This window comes from Manis javanica, chromosome 8, assembly GCF_040802235.1.
Source record: "Manis javanica isolate MJ-LG chromosome 8, MJ_LKY, whole genome shotgun sequence".
NCBI lineage: Eukaryota > Metazoa > Chordata > Mammalia > Pholidota > Manidae > Manis > Manis javanica.
The window spans coordinates 861,991-887,431 of record NC_133163.1 but is presented as its reverse complement, the minus strand read 5'-3'; the positions used below and the strand labels follow the sequence as shown (position 1 = coordinate 887,431).

Sequence of the window (25,441 nt, the reverse complement as noted above, 5' to 3'; positions counted from 1 at the left end):
TGTTCCGCGGTCTGGGTACTACAGGCCAGGGAAGTCACACCCGGTCAGGGAGGTAAGGGGTTAGGAGGGGGAGGAGTGGGCAAGCTATCCCAGGGGGCGTGGAGAGGTATGATTGGCTACAGGTGACATGATAGACAACTAGAAACTTTTTTCCTTCCAAGAAGGAGGAGGCTGACACCTGGGTCTTAGTTGGCACATCAGGATGGAATTCAGGAAGAGCTGTCCCCTTCCCATATAAGGCACGGACCTTGGGGTCTGGTCTCTTCTCCCCCTATGGCATCTCTCTGTTCTGTTTGCATGGCCTTGTTTTTCCTTCCTCCAGCCTAACAATAGTAATTTTATTTTCAATTTTTGAGGAACTTCCATACTCTTTTCCACAGTGGTTATTCCACTTCACATTACCACAGCAGTGCACAATGGTTCTAATGTCTCCACATCCTTATCAATTTATGTTATTATCATTATTTTTTCACAGTAGTTATCCTAATGCACTTGATTTGATATCTTACTGTTTTCATTTGCATTTGCCTAATGATGAGGGATGTTGAGCCCCTTTGCATGTACTTATTGGCTAGTATTTTTTCTTTAGGGAAATGTCTATTTGAGCCCTTTGCCCAATTTTGCATCTGTTTTTTTTTGTTGTTGTTGTTGCATTTCAGGGGTTCTCTATCTATTCTGGATATTAATCCCTTATCAGGGATTTGCAAGTATTTTTTCCTATTCTGTGGGTTGGCTTTACTCTGTTGATAGTGTCATTCCATGCACAAAATTTAAAAATGTTCATGAATTCTAATTAATCTTTTATTTTATTTTGTTTTATAGTTTTAGGTCCCACATTTAAGTCTTTGATCCATTTTCAGTTAGTTTTCGTATATAGTGTTAGATAAGGGTTTAACTTCATTTCTTACATGTAGACATCCTATTTTCCCAGCACCGTTTGTTGAAAAGATTGTCCTTACCCCATTGAATTCCCTTGCTACCCTTGCCAAAAATCATTTGACCATGTTGTGAGGGTTTGCTTCTGGACTCTCTATTCTATTGCATTGGTCTATGTCTGTCTTTATGTTGGTACCATACTCTTTTGATTACTGTAGCTTTGTAGTAAGTTTTGAAATCAGGAAAAATCAGGAAGTGTGAGTCCTACAACTTTTTTATTATTTTTCAAGATTTTTTTGGCCATTTGGGGTCCTTTGAGATTCCATGTGAATTTTTAGGATGGATTTTCTATTTGAAAAAAAATGCCATTGGATTTTTATAGGGATTGGATTGACTCTGTGATCACTTTGGGTGGTATTGACATCTTAACAGCAGTAAGTGTTCTAGTCCATGAACATGGGGTGGGTCCATTTCTTTAATTTCCTTTAGAGTGTTTTGTATTCTCATTGTATGAGTTTTTCACCTCCTTGGTTAAGTTAATTGCTAAGTATTTTATTCTTTTTGGTGCTATTATAAATGGATTTTTAACGGTAACTTCCTTTCTAGATTGCTTATTGTTTATATATAGAAATGCATCTGATTTTTGTGTGTTGACTGTATATCCTGGTACTTTGCTGAAATTATTTATTAGTTCTAACAGTTTTTTGAGGAATCCTTGGGGTTTTCTTTTTTTTTTCTTTTTTATGCTTAGGAAAACTTAAACCTCTAAGTGACTTTAGTATTATTTATTTTTTAAAGGTATTATTGATATACATCTTATGAAGGTTTCATATGAAAAAACAATATGGTTACTACATTCACCCATGTTATCATGTTCCTCCCACACCCCATTGCAGTCAGCGCCCAACAGTGTAGTCAGATGCCACAGAGTCACTGTTTGCCTTCTCTGTGCTACACTGTTTTCCCCATGATCCCCCACACCATGTGGACTAAACATAATATCCCTCCGTCCCCTTCTCCCGCCCTCCCCACCCGCCCTCTCCCACCTCTCCCTTTGATAACCACTAGTCCCTTCTTGGAGTAAGTGAGTCTGCTGCTGTTTTGTTCCTTCAGTTTTCCTTCATTGCTATACTCCACAAATGAGGGAAATAATTTGGCACTTGTCTTTCTCTGCCTGGCTTATTTCACTGAGCATAATACCCTCTAGCTCCATCCATGTTGTTGCAAATGGTAGGATTTGTTTCTTTCTTATGGCTGAGTAATATTCCATTGTGTATATGTACCACCTCTTCTTTATCCATTCATCCACTGATGGACACTCACGTTGCTTCCATTTCTTGGCTATTGTAAATAGTGCTGCAGTCAACATAGGGGTGCGTATGTCTTTCTCAGACCGGGCTGCTGCATTCTTAGGGTAAATTCCTAGGTGTGGAATTCCTGGGTCAAATGGTATTTCTATTTTGATCTTTCTGAGGAACCTCTATACTGTTTTCCACAATGGTTGAACTAGTTTACATTCCCTTCAGCAGTGTAGGAGGGTGCCCGTTTCTCCACAATCTCGCCAACGTTTGCTGCTGTTTGTCTTTTGGGTGGTGGCGATCCTTACTGGTGTGAGGTGATATCTCATTGTGGTTTTAATTTGCATTTCTCTGATGACTAGCGATGTGGAGCATCTTTTCATGTGTCTGTTGGCCATCTGAATTTATTCTTTGGAGAAATGTCTGTTCAGCTCTTCTGCCCATTTTTAAATTCGATTATTTGCTTTTTGTTTTGTTGAGGTGTGTGAGCTCTTTATATATTTTGGATGTCAACCTTTTATCAAATCTGTCATTATGAATATATTCTCCCATACGGTAGGGTACCTTTTTGTTCTATTGATGGTGTCCTTTCTTTACAGAAGCTTTTTAGTTTGATATAGTCCCACTTGTTCATTTTTGCTTTTGTTTCCCTTGCCCGGGGAGGTATGTTCATGAAGAAGTCACTCATGTTGATGTCCATGAGTTTTTTGCCTATGTTTTTTCTTAAGAGTTTTATAGTTTCATGAGTTACATTCAGATCTTTGATCCATTTCATATTTACTTTTGTGTATGGGGTTAGACAGTGATCCAGTTTCATTCTCTTACATGTAGCTGTTCAGTTTTGCCAACACCAGCTGCTGAAGAGGCTGTCATTTCCCTATTGTATGTCCGTGGCTTCTTTGTCATATATTAATTGACCGTATATGTTTGGATTAATATCTGGACTCTGTTCTGTCCCACTGGTCTCTGGGTCTGTTCTTGTGCCAGTACCAAATTGTCTTGATTACTGTGGCTTTGTAGTAGAGCTTGAAGTTGGGAAGCGAGATGCTCCCTGCTTTATTCTTCCTTCTCAGGACTGCTTTGGCTATTCGAGGTCTTTTGTGGTTCCATATGAATTTTAAAACTATTTGTTCCAGTTCATTGAAAAATGTTGTTGGTATTTTGATACGCATTGCATTGAATCTGTAGATTGCCTTAGGCAGGATGGCTGTTTTTACAATATTGATTCTTCCTATCCATGAATGGATTTCCATTTGTTAGTGTCTTTAATTACTCTTAGGAGTGTCTTGTAGTTTTCAGGTCTTTCACTTCCTTGGTTAGGTTTATTCCTAGGTATTTTATTTTTTTTGATGCAATTGTGAATGAAATTGTTTTCCTGATTTCTCTTTCTGTTAGTTCATCGTTAGTGTATAGGAAAGCAACAGATTTCTGGGTATTAATTTTGTATCCTGCAACTTTGCTGAATTCAGATATTAGTTCTAGTAGTTTTGGAGTGGAGTCTTTAGGGTTTTTTATGTACAATATCATGTCATCTGCAAATAATGACAGTGTAACTTCTTCTTTACCAATCTGGATTCCTTGTATTTCTTTGTTTTGCCTGATTGCCGTGGCTAGGCCCTCCAGTACTATGTTAAATAACAGTGGGGAGAGTGGGCATCCCTGTCTGGTTCCCGATCGCAGAGGAAAAGCTTTCAGCCTCTCGCTGTTCAGTATGATGTTGGCTGTGGGTTTGTCATATATAGCCTTTATTATGTTGAGGTACTTGCCCTCTATACCCATTTTGTTGAGAATTTTTACCAGGAATGGAAGTTGAATTTTGTTGAATGCTTTTTCAGCATCTGTGGAAATGATGAGATTTATGTCCTTCTTTTTGTTGATGTGGTGGATGATGTTGATGGATTTTCGGATGTTGTACCATCCTTGCATCCCTGGGATGAACCCCACTTGGTCATGGTGTATGATCCTTTTGATGTATTTTTGAATTCAGTTTGCTAATATTTTGTTGAGTATTTTTGCATCTATGTTCATCAGGGATATTGGTCTGTAATTTTCTTTTTTGGTGGGATCTTTGCCTTGTTTTGGTATTAGATTGATGCTGACTTCATAGAATGAGTTTGGGAGTATTCCCTCCTCTTCTATTTTTTGGAAAACTTTAAGGTGAATGGGTATTATGTCTTCTCTATATGTCTGATAAAATTCCATGGTGGATCCATCTGGACCAGGGGATTTGTTCTTGGGTTGTTTTTTGATTAGTGATTCAATTTATTTGCTGGTAATTGGTTTGTTTAGATTTTCTATTTCTTCCTTGGTCAGTCTTGGAAGGTTGTATTTTTCTAGGAAGTTGTCCATTTCTTCTAGGTTCTGCAGCTTGTTAGCATACAGATTTTTATAGCATTCTCTAATAATTTTTTGTATTTCTGGGGGGTCCATCATGATTTTTCCTTTCTCATTTCTGATTCTGTTGATGTGTGTTGATTCTCTTTTTCTCTTAGTAAGTCTGGGTAGGGGCTTATCTATTTTGTTTATTTTTTTTAAAGAACCCACTCTTGGTTTCATTGATTTTTTTCTATTGTTCGTTATTTTATTTATTTCCTCTCTGATCTTTATTATGTCCCTCCTTCTGCTGACTTTGGGCCTCATTTGTTCTCCTTTATCCAGTTTCAGTAATTGTGACTTTAGACTATTAATTTGGGAATGTTCTTCCTTCTTTAGGTAAGCCAGGATTGCTATATACTTTCCTCTTAGAATTGCTTTCACTGTGTCACACAGAAGGTGGGGCTTTATGCTGTCGGTGTCATTAGTCTCCATATATTGCTTGATCTCTGTTTTAATTTGGTCATTGATTCATTGATTATTTAGGAGCATGTTGTTAAGCCTCCATGTTTTTGTGAGCGTTTTTGTTTTCTTTGTACAGTTTATTTCTAGTTTTATGCCTTTGTGGTTTGAGAAGATGGTTGGTAGAATTTTAATCTTTTTGAATTTACTGAGGCTCTTTTTGTGTCCTAGTATGCGGTCTATTTTGGAGAATGTTCCATGTGCATTTGAGAAGAATGTGTATCCTGCTGCTTTTGGGTGTAGAGTTCTATAGATGTCTGTTAAGTGCATCTTTTCTAATGTGTTGTTCAGTGCCCCTGTGTCCTTACTTATTTTCTGTCTGGTGGATCTGTCCTTTGGAGTGAGTGGTGTGTTGAAGTCTCCTAGAATGAATGCATTGTGTTCTATTTCCTTCTCTCATTCTGTTAGTATTTGTTTCACATATATTGGTGCTGCTGTATTGGATGCATATATATTTAGAATGGTTATATCCTTTTGTTGGGCTGACCCCTTTATCATTATGTAATGTCGTTCTTTATCTCTTGTGACTTTCTTTGTTTTGAAGTCTAATTTGTCTGATACTAGTACTGCTACACCTGCTTTTTTCTCCCTATTGTTTGCATGAAACATCTTTTTCCATCCCTTGACTTTTAGTCTGTGTATGTCTTTGGGTTTGAGGTGAGTCTCTTGTAAGCAGCATATAGATGGGTCTTGCTTTTTTATCCATTCTGTTACTCTGTGTCTTTTGATTGGTGCATTCAGTCCATTTACATTTAGCATGATTATTGAGAGATATGTACTTATTGCCATTGCAGACTTTAGATTCTTGGTTACCAAAGGTTTAAGGTTAGGTTCTTTACTATCTAACTGTCTAAATTAACTCACTTATTAAGCTATTATAAGCACAGTCTGATGATTCTTTATTTCTCTCCCTTCTTATTGCTTCTCCTCCATTCTTTATATGTTAGGTGTTTTATTCTGTGTTCTTTTGTGTTTCATTTGACTGCTTTTGTGGGTAGTTTATTTTATTTTTTGCCTTTAGTTAGTATTTGGTTGGTCTGCTTTCTTTGCTCTGATTTTATTTTCTCTGGTGACATCTGTTTAGCCTTAGGAGTGCTCCCATCTAGAGCAGTCCCTCTAAAATACCCTGTTGAGGTGGTTTGTGGGAGGCAAATTCCCTCAACTTTTGCTTGTCTGGGAATTGTTTAATCCCTCCTTCATATTTAAGTGATAATTGTGCTGGATACAGTATTCTTGGTTCAAGGCCCTTCTGTTTCATTGCATTAAATATATCATGCCATTCTCTTCTGGCCTGTAAGGTTTCTGTTGAGAAGTCTGATGATAGCCTGATGGGTTTTCCTTTGTAGGTGACCTTTTTTCTCTCTCTGACTGCCTTTAATATTTTGTCCTTGTCTTTGTTCTTTGCCATTTTAATTATTATGTTTCTTGGTGCTGTCCTTCTTAGGTCCCTTCTTTTGGGAGTTCTGTGGGCTTCCGTGGTCTGAGAGACTATTTCCTCCCCCAGTTTGGGGAAGTTTTCAGCAATTATTTCTTCAGAGACACTTTCTATCCCCTTTTCTCTCTCTTCCTCTTCTGGTACCCCTATTATGTGGATATTGTTCCGTTTGGATTGGTCACACAGTTCTCTTAATATTCTTTCATTCCTGGAGATCCTTTTATCTCTCTCTGTGTCAGCTTCTCTGCGTTCCTGTTCTCTGATTTCTATTCCATTAATGGCCTCTTGCTCCTCGTCCAGTCTGCTCTTAAGCCCTTCCAGAGATCGTTTCATTTCTGTATTCTCCCTCCCAACTTTATCCTTTAGCTCTTGCATATTTCTCTGCAGGTACATCAGCATAGTCATGACCTTTATTTTGAATTATTTTTCAGGGAAATTCATTAAGTCTATCTCCCCAGGCCCTCTCTCGGGGGTTGTCTGGGTAATTCTGGACTGGACCAAATTCTTCTGCCTTTTCATGGCTATAGCGGTGGCTGCAAGCAGGTAGCGCGTGTGTCAGCTGGGAGAACAAAGTCCCTTCCTGCTTGCTGGTCTCCTTGCCCTTCTCCGCTGCCTGTGTCGGTTACCCGCACTCCTGGAGCAGCCTCCTAGTTAATCCCCTAAGCTGCCGTGGGCGGGGTCTCCGTCAGGGTAGCACAGAGCCCCGCGGGGAGTGGCAGGCGCGCCGGGTGTGCTCTCCTGCGAGAGCAGCACCCCCGCCAGGCAGCTGCGTGCTGGTGGTGGCTTTGGGTCTGGTTTGGGTGGCTGTGTGCCAGGAGGAGACTCTGGGTGGCTACTGGGGTGTGGTTGCTCCAGGGCTGCTCAGCCACTGTAGGCTTGTGTGGGCCACTCCCAGGCCCCAAAATCGGCCATTGCCACTGCCGCTGGCTCACGCGGACCACTCCCGGGCCCCTCGCTCGGCTGCCGCTGCCACCACTGCTGGCTTGCGTACTACTGGACCGGTGTGTCAGGGTCCACGCCAGCCGGGGGAATGACTGGCTGGCTGCCTATCACCATGAGGGGCTTCAGAGCTGTGCTGCTACCTAGGGGGTTAGGTCACCTGGAGTTCCCCAGGTTTCCTAGCTGCTTGGCTGAGTGTGCTGGGAAGCTTCCGTCCAGCTGTGGGGTCCCTGTCCCTTTCAGACTTTCAAAAAGCACTTGCTTTCTTTTGTCCCAGGGAAGCCGACTGTGGGGACCTGCTTGCAAGTTTTACTGTCCTGTTTCCCTAATATTCAGCACACCACGCACTGTGTGTCTGTGCTCCCGGTGTGGATTACTAGAGCTGGTTATTTAGCATCCTGGGCTTCCACTTCCTCCCCACTCCAACACTTCTCTTCCCGCCTGGGAGCCGGGTTGTGGGGAGCGCTCAGGACCCCCAGGCTGTGGCTTGTATCTTACCCCCTTCATGTGATGCTGAGTCCTCGCAGGTGTAGATGTAGTCTGCCTGTTGTACTGTATCCTCTGGTCTCTCTTTTAGGAATAGTTGCATTTGTTGTATTTTCAAAAATACATATGTTTTTGGGAGGAGATCTCTGATGAATTACTCACACCACCATCTTAGCTCTTCTGAGTTCCTAATGTATGTAATCATACACTTCAGGCCTCTATTTCCTAATCAAATGTCTGGTATGTTGCACTTCATGTTGTTGAACTTCTGATGAAATTTTCAGACTGTCCGTTAGGTCCGGCCTCCCGGCAGCACCGTTATTCATGACGTCTGCACCTGGTGACCCCACAGCTGGGGCCCAGGGCCACCCTCACTCTTCTGTGTCTCCTGGTTCTTCCTTGTCCGGTTCTGTCTCCTTCCATGTCTTGTTCTTTGTGATTTTGTGTCTGATAATTGTATTCAAAAGTGCGCAGTTGAGCACTTGAGCCTAAGGGGATGGGATGACTTCCCTCTGCCTCTGGCAGGTTCCTGGTGGCCCTCACGACGTGGGGCCAGCCTGACCCCGGGGCTGAGGCTGCCCTTTTCAGGGGCCAGGCAGCTCCTCTGGGCACAGGTGCTTGGGGAGGGCGGTTCGCTCCATCGTTATTCCTGCAGTGGAGTCTGGGCTTCTGGCCCAACGTGCAGGCGCTTTTCCAGGGCCTTCCTTTTGGTGGGTCCTGGCCTCCACATGCCCCCCCAGCCCCGTACTGTTGTCAGCGTTGATGCTCAGTTTCTCAGCTGATTACTCCAGAGTCAGGAAAAGCCTTTACGGGGGAAAGTGGCTGCAAATGCCAGGTTTAAATCTGAATTTGTCTCCTTTTGGCTCTCAGCCCTGTAATTACTTACTGGTTTACTAACTCTCTGCTGCATCTTGGGGCCTGGGGGCCTTGGATACCCCTGGGAGGGCAGCTCTGGATGCCCTCCTCGCATCCCACAGGAGGCTCTGTGTTTAGCAGCAGGGCATATCTTGGCACAACAAGGCTCTCCTGCCCCTCGGTGCCAGGCAGCAGTGACACCACTGCCCACCCACCCTGGGCCAGCGCACAACACGTGGAAAGCACATGCTCATCCCACACCCTGCGCAGGCTCGGGGCTGTCAGGCCAGGTGGCTCAGCCCCTTGTCCCCCGACCTGTGCCTGTGTGTGCCTCACCACCAGCCTCCAGGCTCCAGCTGGTGCTGAGCACATTCCAGGGTGCCTCGTGCCCAACCACACCCATGTAGGTGGCTGGCTGTGGGCCTGGGCAGCCAGGATGTGCAGGACTCTCCAGGTGTGGAATGTGGTGCTCCCAGGCTGGGCCGTGGGGTGCGCAGTGCAAACCAAGGATGGTCCACCCCGTGCTGACCCTCCAGCCAGGCGATGACAATGTCCGGGGGTGAGAAGGTGGACACCTCGCACAGGAGCCCAGAGGCTGCCCCTCGTGTGGTCAGGATGCGGACAGTGAGGCTGCTGGGTGCCGTGACAGCTGCAGGGAGAAGCAGGTCGTGCGTGGGCTATCAGGGGCATCGGGAGAAGCCAGGTGGCCCTAGGCACTGGGGGCCTCTGGGCTCTGGGAGAGCGGTGGCCAGAAGAGCTGCCGGGCCGGGCATTGGGTGTGCAGTGCCCGGGCCACCCATCCCTGGGCCCTGGAGCCGGCCTCTCCGAGCTCTCTCAGCGCCACTGCCTCCACATGGGACGGCAGGTCAGGGTGGCTCAGCATGCAGGTGACAGGGGCTCCTGTGGCCCACAAGGCCCGGGGCAGGGCCAGCTGGCTGCTCAGGCTCTGGGAGCCGTTGTGGAATGGCCGCAGCTGTCTGTCCACCACAGCCTGGCGGGGCGCTGCCCCGGCCACCAGCCAGGACATGCGGGCCTCTTGCAGCTCGTCTCCCAGCACCAGGCCAGTGACAGTGGCCTCAGGCTAGAGCCACAGACCCTGCAGGAGAGGGGGCAGCAACTAGATGCCAGGATGGTGGGTGTGGTTCAGACAGTCTGCCAGAGGAGAGCCAGCAGTTAGCGGGGTGTGCAGACCATCCCGGGCCGAGGGTGGGCTGGAGGTGGGGGTCCTGGGGTTGGTGAGTGATGCCCTGGCACCCTGGCTCCTGCAGGGTCCCCAGAGCAGTCCCCCATTTGCTCCTCCCGTGCCCCCACTCTGTGCCTGGGACTGACCTCCTGGGGCCGTGACACAGGGTTCTTGGCGTCCTGGCTCCTCGGGTGGATGGGTGTGGTGGGCACAGGGCGCTGAGGAGGGGACGGGTGTGTGAGGCAGGACCTCCTCTGGCTCCTCGGGTGGACGGGCTGTGGTGGGTGCAGGGCGTCCTTCCTCCCTCAGGGCCCTTGAGACCCGAGTGCCCCCGTTCCCTGCACCTCTGGTTCTGGAGGGACCCTGCCTGTCTGCTTGGCGGCCACCAGAACTGTCCTGGGAGCTGTCGTGACTAGCGGCCACTCTCCCGAGTGCAGGGCGTGAATGGCAGTGGAGTTATGGGGCGGAGGGTTTGCAGCAGAGCGGGGGTCAGAATCCCTCCTGTCAAGGGTCAGAGGGTGACTATTTCAGGTCTTGCAGCTGCGTGGGATTCTCTCTCACTGCTCCTGCCTCCCCGTCCCTCTGGGACCGGGGAGGCCGCTCTTCAGCTGCGGACAATGGGCTCAGGCTTCATCTGGCCGGCAGGCCACGTGGTAGCCATGCAGCACCGGGGGCGGGTCCTCCCAGGAGGCCGTGCGTGCCTGGGGGGAGGGCGTAGCCCCCTGGGCGAGCCCCACAGAAGTTCCTCTTCCCCTAGAGGTCCTCCCTGCTGCCCAGCAGGCCTCCCCGGGGGCTGTGCTGGGCGGGGTCCCCCAGCAGTCAAGGGGCCGGGTGTGAGCCCTCGGAGTTGGGGCTGAGGGCCCACACGCTCAGGAGGACCAGGGGCTGGCATGCCCGGGCTGCAGAGGGGGCCACGCTCCCCACCCTCACCTGAAGATGGCCTTCTTCTTGACTCCCCCTTCCTGTGGTCTGAGCAGCGTACGCCACACGGGGACTGGCAGTGTTCAGAGATGAGGAGCCCTGTGTTCCTGGACATCCACACGGGCGGGTTCTGGCCTGGTGAGGGGGCATCCCGACCAAGGCCCGGGTGGGAGCCCCCCACACTGATGCCACAGTGGCTCCTTGCCTGGGCCCGGCCAGCGCCCTGGGCCATGTGGGGGCCGCCCCTTCCCTACCAGCACAGCTCCCCCAGGGTGTTCCTGCTCATGTGGCCTGTGCCGTGCTCAGCAGAGATGGGACCCTCTTCCGAGGTGGCAGACAGGGGCTGTGTGACCCCATGAGGCCCCCCCCACCAGGAGAGGCTGAGCCAGGTGAAGAGATGGGCCCTGCCGGGATGAGCCCCTGCATCCCCTGCCACAGCTCCAGGGCATCCGGTGGTTCTGTGAGGGTCCCCACGTGGGGCTCCATGCCAAGCTCGTGTCGCAGCTCTCCACGGGGTCAGCCGAGCCCCAGTGTTGGCCATGGGCCCCCTTGTCCGCTGTGCTCTCTGTGGGTGCCTGGGGTTCCCTGCTCGCAGGATCCGGCACATCATAACACGTGCTCAGCGATGCCCGTCCAGTGCCCGCTCCTGACCCAGGTGGCTGTGCACGCCCAGGATGTGCCACAGAGCAGCTTGAAGGAGGCAGCCTCAGGGGCAGGAGGGCGGGGTGGGGGTGCCGGCGTGGGGGCTCTTTACCCTGGGCCTGGGCAGCGGTGGGGATTTGGTGGTGCCCTTTGGCGGGGTCGTCACAGCCCTGTGGGGTTCTGAGTGTCCAGGATGCTGGAGTGGGCGGAGCCGTGGGCGGCCGAGGGTCAGCGCGGTCTGGGGAAGGAGGGGCCGGGGGCCGGGCAGGCGCTGCAGGGGAGGTGGGCGTGGGCTGGACAGCGCCGTGTGGAGGCGGGGCTGGGGGCTCCGCTGTCCCTGCTGCCTTTTCCTAGCCAGCTGCCTCCTTGTGCTGGGGACAGGGTCTGTGAGGAAATGGAGGCGCCCTGGGGTGCTGGTGGGTGCTGTGTCGGGCCTGGGCCTCTGCTGCGGGCTTTGGGCCGGGCCCAGGGTGGAGGGTGCTGGGGAGATCCGGGGGGTCCTCAGAGGTCTCAGGGCCTCCTGCCTGGCCAGCGGAAGTTCTTCTCCACGTTGGAGTCGGCGGACTGCTGGTGGATGCGGCAGCGATAGGGACCCGGCTGCCCCTGGATGGTCAGGAAGGAGAGCTGGGTGTCGCCTCCTTTCCACATCGCCCAGCTGGTCACCGGGGTCTGACTCTGTGTCCCTGGGATCTCAGGGACCTGTGCCAGGTCCGGGAGGTACCCGGCCGCCAAGCAGGCCAGGGTCACGTGCTCATCTTCCTTTGGGGCTTTACATGTTGGGACCAAGGTGAACAGGACCTGAGCTTGGGCTGCTCTGCTAGACAGTCGAGCCGGGCCGTGATGCTCAGGGTGTGGGGGGCCCGGGGACTGGCTCAGCTGAGTGGCTGCTCCTGTCCATGAACAGAGCAACTGACTTCCCGTTGCAGCCTGTGGTGGGGCCGGTGCTGGGGCCGCTGTCACCAGAGAGCTTGAGGGGTGAGGGGCCCCTGAGTCCAGACCTCCAGCTGCTGCTCCCCAGGCCCCTGCAGGGGAGGCACAGGTCCCCTCTGCCTGGGGCCGTGTGGCTAGACTCTGGGCCTTGGCATGGGGGATCCGTCCTTCTCTCCCCGATGCCTGCCCCATGGGCTCCGCCGCTTGGGGACAGGCCGTGATCTGTCCTGGGAGCTCCGGGCATTCAGCCCGTGTTGGCAGGCTGCGCCCTGCAGTGTTCTGGGCCCCATGTAGGGCTGCCTCTTGCAGCTGCCCGGCTCTGGGAGGGTGCCCCCAAACCCGCACTCTCCCTGGGTGGCTGAGGACAGCCTGGTGTGCACGTGCTCTCTGCCTGGGTCCCTGATGGCACTGTCCCATCCCATCCCAGTCTCATAGGTGCTCTCCACCCTGTCTCCTCTTCACACTTACCGCACGGCCCACCTGTGTCTGGACAGGGCCACGCCTGCTCATCTCTCAGCCTCTCCCCTGGCCCCGGGAGCGGGACCCACCTCCTTCCTCTCCCGAGGCCCGGTGATCCTGTCCCCTTTTTTCCTCAGCAGGGCCATGGCCTGTCCATATCCCAGGAGCCATCTTGGCCCTGCTCAGAAACCCCTGCCCTCACAGAGCTGCCCAGATGCCCTTCCCCATGCCCCTTGGCCCTGGGCCTGGCACCCTATGGTCACACTTTGCCAGACCCCCTCCAAGCATTCTTGGACAGATGCTGGGATGGGAGGTGTGAAAGGGTCGAGCTGTGTCCCCCCAACTCATATGTAGAAGTCCTAGCCCCCAGGACCTCAGAATGTGACCTTCCTTGGAGACATGCCACAGCAGCTGTAAGCAGTAAGTTACTGGGTCCCCTGGAGGAGAGCGGCCTCCAAACCCAATCTGACTGTGTCCCTGCCCAAGGGGGCTGGACAGAGACAAGCCCAGGAGGCAAAGAAGGTCCTGGAGGGATCCTCTGAAGCCGAGGACCGCCCAGGTTGGAGGAGGCAGGGCGGCACAGGGCGGCCCTTCGTGGCCCCAGAAGAGGCCCAGCCTGCCTCGCCCAGACCTTGGAGCCCTAGCCTCCTGACCTGGACCAGGCAAGGCGTGTGGGCCGGTTACGGTCACCATGGAAAAGGACAGAGATTCCAGTACTGGGTGGGTGCCCTGCAGCGAGCCCCAGCGGCCTTAGAGATGGTGAGGGGCAGGGGTTGGCAGGGCGTCGGGGTGCCGGCACGGTAGATGCGGGTGATGCTGGCGGGTCTGGGGGGGACCCCAGGAGGGCTGCGGAGGCAGGGACCGAGCAGCAGTGGTCCCTGTGTTAAGGAGGCCGTGGGCTTAGCTGGATCACGTCCCACCGTTTTGTGCGAAGTCGGATTTGCCCCGCAACAGACTCAGGCGTCTTGCCGATGTTTCTCTGCAGAGCAGACATGGGGGGAACGTACGAGGGGACACTGGGCGGGGACCGGGAGCAGGCAAAAGGCTGGAAGGTTCTGGGCCTGTCCCGGGAGCGTCGGACTTGGGGGGCAGATACCTGATGGGTCAGGTCCACAGCTGGACGAGGCTGTGTCCCAGCATCAAGCACGTTAGTGTCTCACCTGCATCTGATTAATTTGATGCTCAGAGGAGATTCTCTACTCAGAGCCGATGCCGCACAGGGTGACATTTTTGGGGATGTGCGCGTGAGTATTTTGCAGGTGAGGCCATGAATGTTGGAGGCAGAGGGCAGACTGTTAGGGCTTGGGTGTGTCTCCCAGTTTATATATGACACCCTATCTCTGCAGGACCACACGGTGTCAACTCATTTGGGAACAGAGTCAGTAAGGAGGTGGTCAGTATGTTAAGATGGAGTTGTTCTGGGTCGGGCTGGGCCCTAATCCAGTCTGACAGGACCCTCATGAAAGGGGAGTTAGGGGCAGACACACAGGGAGGCCCCGGGTGAGCCTGATGGTGGACGGTGGGTGATGTTTCCACAAGGCACGCCGAGGAAGGCTGGGCTCAGCAGCTGGGTGCGTCTGGAGCAGAGGCTCCCCTGGGCCTGTTCGCAGCCCAACCCCCTCCCACACCCGAATCTGGCTTCCCTTCTCCAGAATCTGAAGGGAACACTTTTCTGTCATTTCAGCCCCCAGTGGCTGGGACTTTGTCATGACAACTCTCGGATATCAGTATAGGCGCTCTGAGCCACCAGCCGCAGGCGCACAGACCTCCCCATCCTGCCGAATGTGTCCTGAGCTTTGTGGGTCCCTTGTGCAAGGCTGGGATCAAGGAAGTTCCAGCTAACAGGAGCCTGCAGCTGGGGGCCCCCAGCCCTTTTCCCGTCTCCTCTGGCACCTCATCCTGTGTTGGCGGGCTGTAGCTTGGGTCCTGGTTGCCCCCATTGTTACTGTCCTATGCCTTCTCTGAAGGCGCTTCTTACCGGGCTTGGCTCACAGGGCCGGCCCTCTCTGGCTCTCTCTCGATGGTCCCTCCTCACAGATGCCCACTGCCACAGCTGTCTGGACCTCTCTGGCTGCCCCCTGGATCTCCTCAGCATGGCCACACCTTCCCCTCTCAGGTCTGCCTCACTACCATCACCCTGGGCCCAGCCATGGCCACTCCTTCAATTTGATGCGGCTGCATGAACTCTCTCTGTATGTCTGCCTCTCCACATTGCGTGTCATCCTGACAGGCTCATAACAAACTTCTGTCCCCATGGCCATACTCCACTCCCCGCCTGGCTGGGTTGCAGCACCCCAGTGCCAACAAAGTGCCCTCGGGGCGGGTATGTGCCACCCTGTGCTCCCCCGGAGTCCCATGGGCACACACAGCACAGGACTGGGCCAAGCCCTCAGGTGACGGGGCTCACTAGGAATAGAGGCAGAGTGACACTTGTGGGCTGAGACCCCGCTGATCACACCCGAGGACAAGCCTGCTTCCCTGCCCAGGCTGTGTTTCCAACGCCAGGCCTGGAACCCTCTCGGCTCGGCCCTCTTCCCTCATCAGGGGGACCGGCCCTGAGACCCTGGTCAGCAGGTGGGGCCTGGGCCTGCGTGGACCCAGATCGCCCTTTCCCACAGGCCCCCTGAAATAGGTACACCCCTGAGACTCAAAACACACAGGGCCTGTTCTTTGGGAAAGAGACCTTCATGAGGGAGCAGCTTCGCAAGATAAATTGTACACATTTATTTCAAGGGGGAACGTGCGTACGATGCAAAGTGTGTGCATCTGCGGGGGCAGAGCCCGGGGCTGCAGGGTCCCCACCACCCACAGCATCGGGCCATGGAAAGAAGCTGTTTCTTAGAGCGTCCCATGCAGGGTGACATGGGGAAAGTTTACGTACAAGCTGACCGGCCACACGGGCAGGGGACCCCGGGCCCACAGGTGCCCTGCGTGGTTCCGCCTCTGTGGCCTCCGGGAGTCTTCCATGGTGGGTCATTTCACCTGCGGGCAGCAGACAGTGTGAGCTGCTTTTCCTGCCCCTGGGAATGAAGCCTGGGTGGGGCTGGTCCCTCCCCGCTGCCCCTTTGCATTCCAGAGGTCTGTGCCCGGGCCTGGGCGCCTCAGCCTCTGCCCGGCGGCCCCACCTTGAACAGGGTGACGGTGGTGCTGTAGAACAGGCTGAGGAGGAACAGGACGATGAAGGTGGACGCCATGGTGCTCAGGTTCTCGAAGCCCTCCTCCTCGGCGCTCACCTCGCCCTCTGCAGGGACACGGCACGGGGCTCAGGCTCCGCTCAGCACCATGGGGACCCCACCCTCAGGACCCCCGGCCTCCGGCCTGCCTGGCTCCGTGGCTGTGCTGCCCCCCAGGGGGGTTGGGTGGGGTGGGGACAGAGGGGCAGGAGGTCAGGAAGGCGTAAACGTGGTGCGTGCCTCCCCCGGCCCCTTCCTCAGCCCTGCGGGGACGGGGGTTTCCAGGCTCAGCCAGGAAGGGTCTCAGGCCAGGCATGAGCGGGGGCTGGGCAGGGGCAGGTCATGGCCAAGGCTGAGCACCTTGTCCTCGGAGTCCTGCTGTGGCAGTGAGGGTGACAGGGCAGCACAGCCAAGGAGCTGGTGGAACCCCCTGTGAGGGCCTCCTGGGTTCCTGCAGGAGGCACCGTTGGAGACTGAGAGGCAGGGGACCACCTGTCATCTGGGCTATGGGGTGAGCAGGCCCGCAGCCAATGTGGCCAGTGAGGGTGGACAGGGGGTGCAGGGGGATGTCTAGGCCTGGGGGCTCCCCTCTCCGCATGTCAGCTGACCTCATCCTCAGTCTCTCTGTCCTCAGAGTGGGCAGCACATGTGAGGGACTGAGTGGGGTCCTGGCTGGCTTCGGTGCCCGTCAGACTCATAGCTCTGGGACTCGGGGTCAGATAGCCCCCTAAGGCCCCAGGGAGGGTGACATCGAGGACACTTAGAGGGGTCTGCAGGCCCTGCAGAGAACAGCCCTTGGGGACATGGGAAGGGCAGGTGGCCTGTTGTGAAAGGAGCCCCTGTCCCCCTCCCTGACCACTGGGCTCTGTGCCCCCTCTCTCCCTGCGGGGGTGTCTCCTGTCCCGCACCTCCAGTGGTGGGGTTCTGGGGCAGACCCTGCTCAGGTCAGGCTGCCTGCAGCTCCCCCTGCACAGCAGGGCCTCCTGGACTGACATGCAGGCAGGACAGGCCCTCACTCTGCCTGACCGCAGGCGGCTGCTGGGGGGCCTGGCAGCCTCAGGGGCCTGCATGTAGGCCTGGGCCTCTCTGAGGTGCTGCAGCCGGCCGTGTGGCCTCGGTGTGGCCTCTGAACCCTGTGCCCAGTTCTGGGGAGGTTGCCCGTGGTCAGAGTCTTGGAGGGCCACCGTCCAAGCCGAGGCGGAAGGACAAGCAGTGCTGAGGCAGAGCCCTGTGGAGAGTGCGGTGCAGGGAGTGGCAGGGCTGAGCTGGGTGTGTTGCCATGAGGGAGGAAGTACCTGCCTCAGGGTACTGCATGGCTTTGGGTGCCCAGGACTGGCATCCATGTGTGTGTGTGCCCATGTGTGCATGTGCCTGTATGTTTATGTGCCAGTATCTTGTCCATGTGTGTGCGTGTGTATGAGTGTGTGCTTATATGTCTCCATTCAAGCATGTGTGTCCATGTCTTTGCACAAATGTACATGCATTTCTCTATCCATGCCCACTGTATGTGTCTGTGACCATGTGCATCGTGCCTATGTCCACATGTGTCTATATCTGTGCATGTGCATGTGTGCACATGTGTCTGTGTGCATGAGCATTTGTGTGTCCATGTGTGTTCCCATGGGCTTGTGCATGTGCATGTGTACGTGTGTGTGCACGTATGTCTCTGTATGCCCATGTCTGTGTCTGTGTGTGTATGTGGATCTCTGTGCCCACATCTGTGTGTGTGCATGTGTGTCTGTGTGCCCATGTGTGTATCTGTGTGTATGTGGATCTCTGTGCCCCCGTCTGTGTGTGTGCACACGTCTGCATCTCCATGGGCAGATGCCTGTGCATGTGGTGTGTGTGCATGTGTGTGTGTGCATGTGGCACACACCTATTTGGCCATGGGGGCATCTGGGGGAGCAGTGAGCGGGAGCTGGGTGTTCTGTGAGCATCAGGTAGGGGCACCGGGCGTGCGGAGGTGGGGGTGGGCGGCAGGGGGTGCAGGGTGGTGTGGGGGCAGCACGGCCACGGCCCCAGCGGGCGAGAGCATCGCTCACTCAGGACCAGCGTCTGTGAATGCATCTTTTTATTTCTGTTTTGAGAGCATGCAGCGTGGCACCCTATGACATGCTCAGTTCGCACACAGGCACGCATGCAGCGCCGGGTCACCCACAGGCCCCAGTGCCAGCCCGTCGGGGCAGCCCAGGGGTCAGTAGCACGTGCTGGCCGTGTCAGACAGGACCAGGGAGACGTTGTACAGGGTGGGTTTACCGGTGGTCTTGTCCACGGTCCTCTCGGTCACCGTGTGGGGCAGCGCCTCGTGGCCCACGACGCAGGTGTAGGTCTCCCCGGCGCTCCAGTCCTCCTCACTCACTGTCAGGATGCTGTGCGCGAAGTAGAGGCCCGGGGCCTGGGGCTCGGGGGTCGGGGCGCTGGTCACATACTTGTGGGAGGGGACGGGCTGCCCTTTCTGCAGCCACTGCACAAACACGTCCGGTGGGGAGAAGCCCGTCACCAGGCAGGTGACGGAGGCCGACTCCCGCAGTTTCAGCTGCTCCTGGGTGGGCGGGAGCACGTAGACCGAGGGCGTGTGCTTGGCGACCTCTGCGGGACACAGAGGGCCGTGAGCTCAGGCTGCCCCCCCCGGCCCACGGCCAGGAGCCCGGAGGCCGCGGGGGAGTCTGGGGCAGAGGGAAGGGGCAGGCAGGGCCTACCCTTGGGCCTGGAGACGGTCTGCTTCCGCGGCGAGGGCAGGTCCGTGTGCGTCACTGTGCACGTGAATTCGTCGCTCGACTCCCAATCCTCCACGCAGATGGTGGCCTCGCCCGTGGCGCTGAAGGTGGTGTTGGGGTGGCTCTCGGAAATGTTGGTGTGGGTTTTCAGGGGCTTGCCGTCCTGGCCGGTCCAGGAGATGGCCAGACTGTCATAGGTGGCCAGGTTTGTGACCAGGCAGGACAGCTTGGCCGACTTGGTGAGGAAGATGCTGGCGAAGGAAGGGGGAATGGCGAAGACCTGGATGCCAGTGTTTGGACCTGGAGTCGGGGCAGAGCAGGTTTGAGGGATGGTTGGGAAATGAGGCGAAGGTGGGGGGTTCCCCAGACAGGGAGGCCCCCCTTCGCTGAGCCGTCCCGGTCCCACAGTCGCCCCGGGGGGGATGCTGGCTCCTCAGCTGACAGGTGGCCCCAAGCTGTCCTGTCCCGCTCTTTCCCGCTATGCAAAGGCAAGGATGGGGCGCAGCGGGCCATGTCTGGGCAGTGCCCCCAAACCCGAGTGGACCCCAGGTGTGTGAGGGGCCCTGCGTGGGAGGCCATACCAGGGGCCACTCACCGCTGCTGCACAAGGAGGACACGTTCTTCTGGAAGGTGAGCCCACTGTGCTCCACGCGGCAGGTGAATGTGCTCTGACTGAGCCAGGCAGTCTCGGTGATGGTCAGCATGCTGGTGACCTTGAAGGTCACGGGCCCGGACCCCTTAGTCTCGGCTTCCACGTTGTCCGTGGTGGCGCCAGACTCCAGCCGCTTCCCGTCTTGCAGCCAGGACACGGAGATGTGCCTGGGGCTGAAGCCTGTGGCCTGGCAGATGAGCCTGGACGTGCGCTGGCTGTTGCTGGAGAAGGCGTCCCGGGGCGGGATGAAGACGTCCACACTGGGGGGCAGCTCTGCGGGCGCTGCAGCGAGGGCACAGGGGGTCAGCCGGGCCCAGCCCACCCTTACCCAGCCCACAGTGGGGCAGCGCTCACCTGACAGGGGCACTTTCACGACCTTGTTGCCGTTGGCGTGCTGAACTTGGCACGTGAGGAAGTCATCGGAGCCCTGGAGCACGTCCACGGAGGCCAGGAGCACCTGGGAGGTGGCCACGTACTTGCCCCCCCGCAGGACCGAGGGGAAGGTCTTGATGTCCCTGGTGCTCACGTCACTGCTGTTCTTGTAGTTCCAGGAGAAGGTGATGGAGCCGGGCAGGAAGTCCTGGGCCAGGCAGCCCATGGCCACCAGGCTCTCATCGGACAGGGGGCTCTCACAGGACACCAGGGGGTAGAGATTTGGAGGGGACGAGCTCTCTGAGGACACAAGAGGGGACAGACAGAATGGGGGGTGGTGAGGAGAGCGCCCTAGGTTGGGATGGGCCCCGCTGTCTGCCCCTGGTGCTCTGTGGCTGCCCCTTGGGGCTGAGCCCACCACCGACTGCCTGGACGTGACTGACAGCACGGAGGGTGGTGCAGTGAGGCCCGGGGTCCTGGTACAGGGGTGCTGGGGGTGTGTGGGGGCCCAGCTCTGCTGCATGGGAAGACAACGGGTTTTTGCTTCCTGTTAGGAGGGTAGAGCTGGCCTCTCACCCTGGCACTGTCCTTGCACACAGAGGCCGTTCAGGACGGCCCAGCCCAGGCCCGCTCTGCCTTCCCGCGGACGCCCTGGAGTCACCCTGACACGCAGCCCCGAGCACAGCGAGCCCCTTGAGAGGCAGGTGGCCATGCAGGGAGCCTTGCCAGCTGGCCACACTGGCGCTCAGCCTGCATGTCTGGGGTGGGTGTATATGTGATAAGTGAGCCGGCGTACACTCGGCTTGGCCTGTCCCGAGCCCACTCAGGTTAGGCCTACTTAGCCCACCCAGTCCAGCCCATTTCAGTGGGTCAGCCTTGCTCTGCCTGGGTCAGCGCAGGTCAGTGCACTGTACGCAAGCTCACCCAGCCCAGCTCAGCCTAGCTCAGCCCAGCTCATCCCGCCCAGCTCTGCCTGGCTAAGCCCTGCTCAGCTCACCCAACCCAGTTCATCCAGATCTGCCCAGTGCAGCCCAGCTAAGCGCTGCTCAGCTCTGTCCTGCTCAGCTTAGGCCAGCTCAGTTCAATTCAGCCAAGCCCAGGTCAGCCCGGCTCACCCTTCCCATCTCAACCCAGCTCAGCTCAGTTCAGCCTGGTTCTGTCCAGCTCAGAGTGGCTCAGCCCAGCTCTGCTCAACTCAGCCCAGCTCAGCTTAGCCCAATTCAGCCTCCCCAGACTGGCTCTGACCAGCTCACCCAGCCTAGCTCAGCCCAGCTCAGCCAATGATAGCCAAGCTCACCCAGCTCAACTCAGCCTTGATCAGCCCAGTTTAGCTCAGCTCACCCAGCCCAGCTCAGTTCAACTCAGCCCAGATCACCTAGCCCAGCTCAGCCTGGCTCAGCCCAGAAGAGCCCAGCTCTGTTCAGCTCAGCTCAGCCCAGCTCAGCTCAGATCAGCTCAGCCCTGCTCAGCGTGGCTCACCCTGCCCAGCTCAGCCCAGCTCAGTCTAGTGAAGCTCTGCTCAGTACAGCTCAGCCTGGCTCAGCCCAGAACACCTCACCCTGCCCAGCTCAGCCTAGCTCAGACCAGCATAGCCCAGCTCAGCATAGCTCAGCTCACCAAGCTCAGTTCAGCCCAGATCACCCAGCCTAGCTCACCCAGCTGTGCCTAGCTCAGCACAGCTCAGCTCAGTGCAGCTCAGCCCGGCTCAGCCCAGCTCTGCTCAACTCAGCCCAGTTCAACTAAGCACAGCTCTCCTAGTGCAGCTGAGACTGTCTCAGCCAAGGTCTGCCCAGCTCAGCCCAGGTTAGGTCAACTCAGCCCAGCTCAGCCTGGCTCAGCCCAGCCCAGCCCAGCTCAGCTCAGCGCGGTCCAGCTCAGTGTAGCTTGGCTCACCCAACTCAGTTCAGCCCCACTCAGTTCAGCTCATCTCAGCCCAGCTCAGTCTAGATCACCCAGCTCAGCTCACCCAGCTCAGCCCAGCTAAGACCAGCTCAGTCCAGTGAAGCTCTGCTCAGCTCAGCTCACCAAGCCCAGCCCAGCCCAGTGCAGCTCAGCTCAGCCCAGCTCAGCCTGGCTAAGCCCTGCTCAGCTCCGTCCTGCTCAGTTCAGCTCAGCCTGGCTCTACCCAGTTCAGCCCAGCCCAGCCCGGCCAAGCTTAGCCAAGCTCAGCCCAGCTCAGCCCAGCACAGCTCAGCCCAGTTTGGCCGAGTTCCGCCTGGCCTGCCCGTCTCAGCTCAGCTCAGCTCATCTCAGCCCAGCTCTGCCCAGCTAAGCTCAGCCCGGCTCAGCGTGGCTCACCCTGCCCAGCTTAGCCCAGCTCAGCTCAGTGCAGTTCAGCTCAGCTCAGCCTGGCTCACCTAGCCCAGCTCACCCAGTCCAGCTCAGCCCAGTGTAGCCGAGCTCAGCCTGGCCTGCCCAGCTCAGCTCAGCCCAGCTCATCTCAGCGCAGCTCAGCCCAGCTCAGGCCAACTCAGCCCAGCGCTGGCCAGCTCAGTGCAACCCAGAGCAGCCCAGTGTAGTTCAGCTCAGTGCAGCTCAGCTCAGTTCTGCCTGGCCCGGCTCAGCCTGGCTCAGCTCAGTAAACTCAGTCTCATGTGATTTAGTCCAGTGCAGTGCAGCTCTGTATTGTCCTGAAGGCCCAGTGGTACTGGCCAGAAAGGTGCCAGAGCACCAGACCCACCTGCTTCATTAGTCCTCTCACCCAGGGATAATTAAAGCAGGGCTGGGCTCAGGCTGGGGCATCCCTGCCGTCTCCACCCTCCCACGCCCACTGGACTTTCTCCAGTGGAAGCTCGGATCCCCAGTCCCTGACCAGTCCCACTGGCCTCTGGCTCCCAGGAAGTATCGATCACAGACATCCTTCAGCTTCTTGGGTAAAATACTTCCTGGCAACTTAAATTCCTTAAGACATCTGCAAGGACTGTGTGGGGGTTTGCTACCATCAGAGCAAAAAGCCTGTCTCTGCTTTACAACTGGCAGCTCTCTCCACAGAGCCCTCACTTTCCTGGCATATACCCTCAGCCACAATTGTCCCTTCTGAGCCCAACGTAAGCCCCTGACTTCAACCGAATTCCCTCTAGATAAAAGTCATCATTAAAATGACCAGGAAATGGGTTTCATCTGAATTTGCCATGCACAGTCCTGGTGTCGCAAATCTCTTTGCAAGGGGAGCCTACTTGGAGGTGCGCAGCAATGATCTAAAATCGAAAGCTGTGTTTAGCGCCCACGTGAAGACAAGGGCGCTTTGCTCTAAAGCGTCAGGAGCAACCACTAGCTAAAGAACCAGAGCGCGGCACCGCCACCTTCCTCGGAATGACCTTCAGGGGAAGTCACACGCGAGGGACCCAGACCAAAGCTGCTCAAGGGCTTCGTGCAAGTGAGTCCCAGCCTCCACTGAGCGGGCCTCAGAGTCCGACTCCCGTTCAAGCAGAAACAAAGCATCCCATCGACCTTTCCGGAGCAGCGAATTCGGCCGTTTCTCTCTTACCATTTGGGGTGCCCGGTCACTGGAAAGTCCCGTGGGGTTTTGGCGTGGAAGAATTCCTCCAAATCCATGAAAAATGGCAGATTGAAGCACAGCTGGCTGGCCTGGTGGCAGAGGCCACGGCTACACATGCCCAGCTGGAGGGAGGACCAGGAGGCCCCCGGGCACGGCGGGCCTGGTGGGACCGGCTCCCAGGCCCTCCTCTGAAGAAGCTGGATTCAGGGTTCGCAGCAGAAACCACCCTCCCAGGTGCTCCGAGTCCCTCTCTGATTTGACTTCTGACTGAGTTTCCCCTCAATCCACCAACTAATGTGTTTAACTGAAGTAATTCAGGAAAATCACACACATTTCACCTAAAAATTGTCCTGAGATGAATATTTGAAAAGCAGTCTCAAAAAATGCTGAAACGGAGGCCCTTTATTGCAATATCAACATGTTTCTTTGTAGCGAAGGGAAGATCGGCTAGCTTAAAAATTGCAACAAGGTCACTATAAAAACAAGGCTTCAGGGCCAGGGAAAATAGTTTGAGATTAATTAACATTTGAAGGAATAACTAATTAATAAAAGTTATGTGAAGACATCGAGAAACTTTAATTTCTTAAACATCTTACATTGAAAATGAATATAAAGGGGAAGTTGATAAGCTAACACTGAAAAAATTAAATTCCAGTGTTTAAAAAAGGAAGCTTTCCATTTCCGGCAGCACTTTGGGCTTCTTTAGAAATGCAAATTACCCAGGTGTTGTTTTGCTCAGTGGAAGCTTTCAGACATGTCCCTGGGCAAAACTGCCTGAAAACCCCTCTTCATAACCATAAGCTATGTTTGTCAGTCGCTGTTTCCTGCTCCCTAAAATAGGCGCTCGCGGTGGCCTGCGCCTGCCACCCGCTGCAGGTGTCTGCCCTGCCCTCCGCCACCTTGCCTGGCTCACAGCATCCACGGAACATCTCAGCCCCTCAGAAAACAAGCCTGATTCACCCTTGTCACACCTGAGACCCCAGAGGGCGACGGCGGCACCACGGCACCATTTCTTGGCTGAAATGGCGCGATACCAACTCCAGGAAGGCAGGATTCATGGTTTCTCATTGAATGATAAGATTAAAATATATAATACACTTGAAAATATACTGAAATACATAACCTTTGAAGTTACAGTTTTCTTGACCGTTTTCCTCAGGAGCCGCTCCAAAGGCATCCCGTCTTTTAACGCTCAGGGAGCACGTATCTCAGGAGGAGCGAGTCATCCTCTCGGGGGGCCACCCTGTCCCGGGGAGCCGAGCTCCCACAGACTGCCCGGGTGAGCCCTCCCAGGGGCCGGAGCACCCCACTCTCACCAGGCCTGGGGGAGAACTGCTTGTCCCTCTGCCCCCAGACAGTTATCTTCCTGGCCAGTAAGGAATTTTAAATACAACCTGACAGAACATGACTCAAAACCCTGGAGAAAACCCTTCTCTCTGAGCTCCTGGGTGGGGCAGCCACCCAGCACACCCCACAGGCCAGCGCTGTGACTCTGACATCAAGTGTCTCCCCACAGCGCTAACGTGCTGTGGCCCCTTGTCCCCCCACGGCCCTTCCTGCCTCCCATTTTTTCATGGGATGGGTGACTCCATGAGGCCTGCCGGCATTCTTCTAATTTTCAAAAGCACCATAAAGTCAAGAGGCCCTGGAGTCCCTAAGGCACCCAGTCACATTCCTGCCTGACCAGCCTGTGCAGGACCCTGAGGGACACGTCCCCAGGACCAGCTTGGAAAGTCCCATGAACAGGAGAGAAAATACAGGCCCTGGAGGGGCTGTTCTTACCTGAGCTGATGCTGACCTGGGTTCCAGGTCCCCACACGTCCATACCATAGTAATCACAGTGGCATAATCTCCTTCCTCAACCCTCCAAAACCAGGGCACAGTTGGGCACTGCGCAGACCCATGGGGACTTGCACTGTCCCCAGGAGCCCCATGGAGCCTCCCTCAGAAACCAGGCACCAAACTGACTGCCCTAACTGGGACTCAGAAGTCCCATCTGCCCTGACGACCACTGCCCCAGAGATTCAGAGGCGGCGAAGCCCGCAAAGCAGCAGCCAGGGAAGGTCCTGATGAGGCTGGAGGGGATGGCCAGCTGCCAAAGGGGCCGCCTGGTCCCCACACTGCAGCCGCCCCTGGGACTGGGCACGTCTGTCTCAGCCGCATTCAGGG

The 25,441-nt window shown here is 55.2% G+C and overlaps 2 gene segments (V, D, J or C); both read right to left on the bottom strand.

Annotated features, from left to right (window-relative positions):
• Positions 1 to 25,441, bottom strand: part of LOC108390611 (immunoglobulin heavy constant epsilon-like) — a gene marked incomplete at its 5' end in the record, with an annotated part of 84,265 nt that overhangs the window by 58,315 nt on the left and 509 nt on the right.
• On the bottom strand, positions 15,702 to 25,203 carry LOC118967145 (immunoglobulin heavy constant mu-like). The segment is given in 7 exon segments: positions 15,702 to 15,841; positions 15,985 to 16,100; positions 18,289 to 18,621; positions 18,732 to 19,049; positions 19,345 to 19,683; positions 19,756 to 20,073; positions 25,055 to 25,203. Coding segments are annotated over 7 exon segments (1,476 nt in total).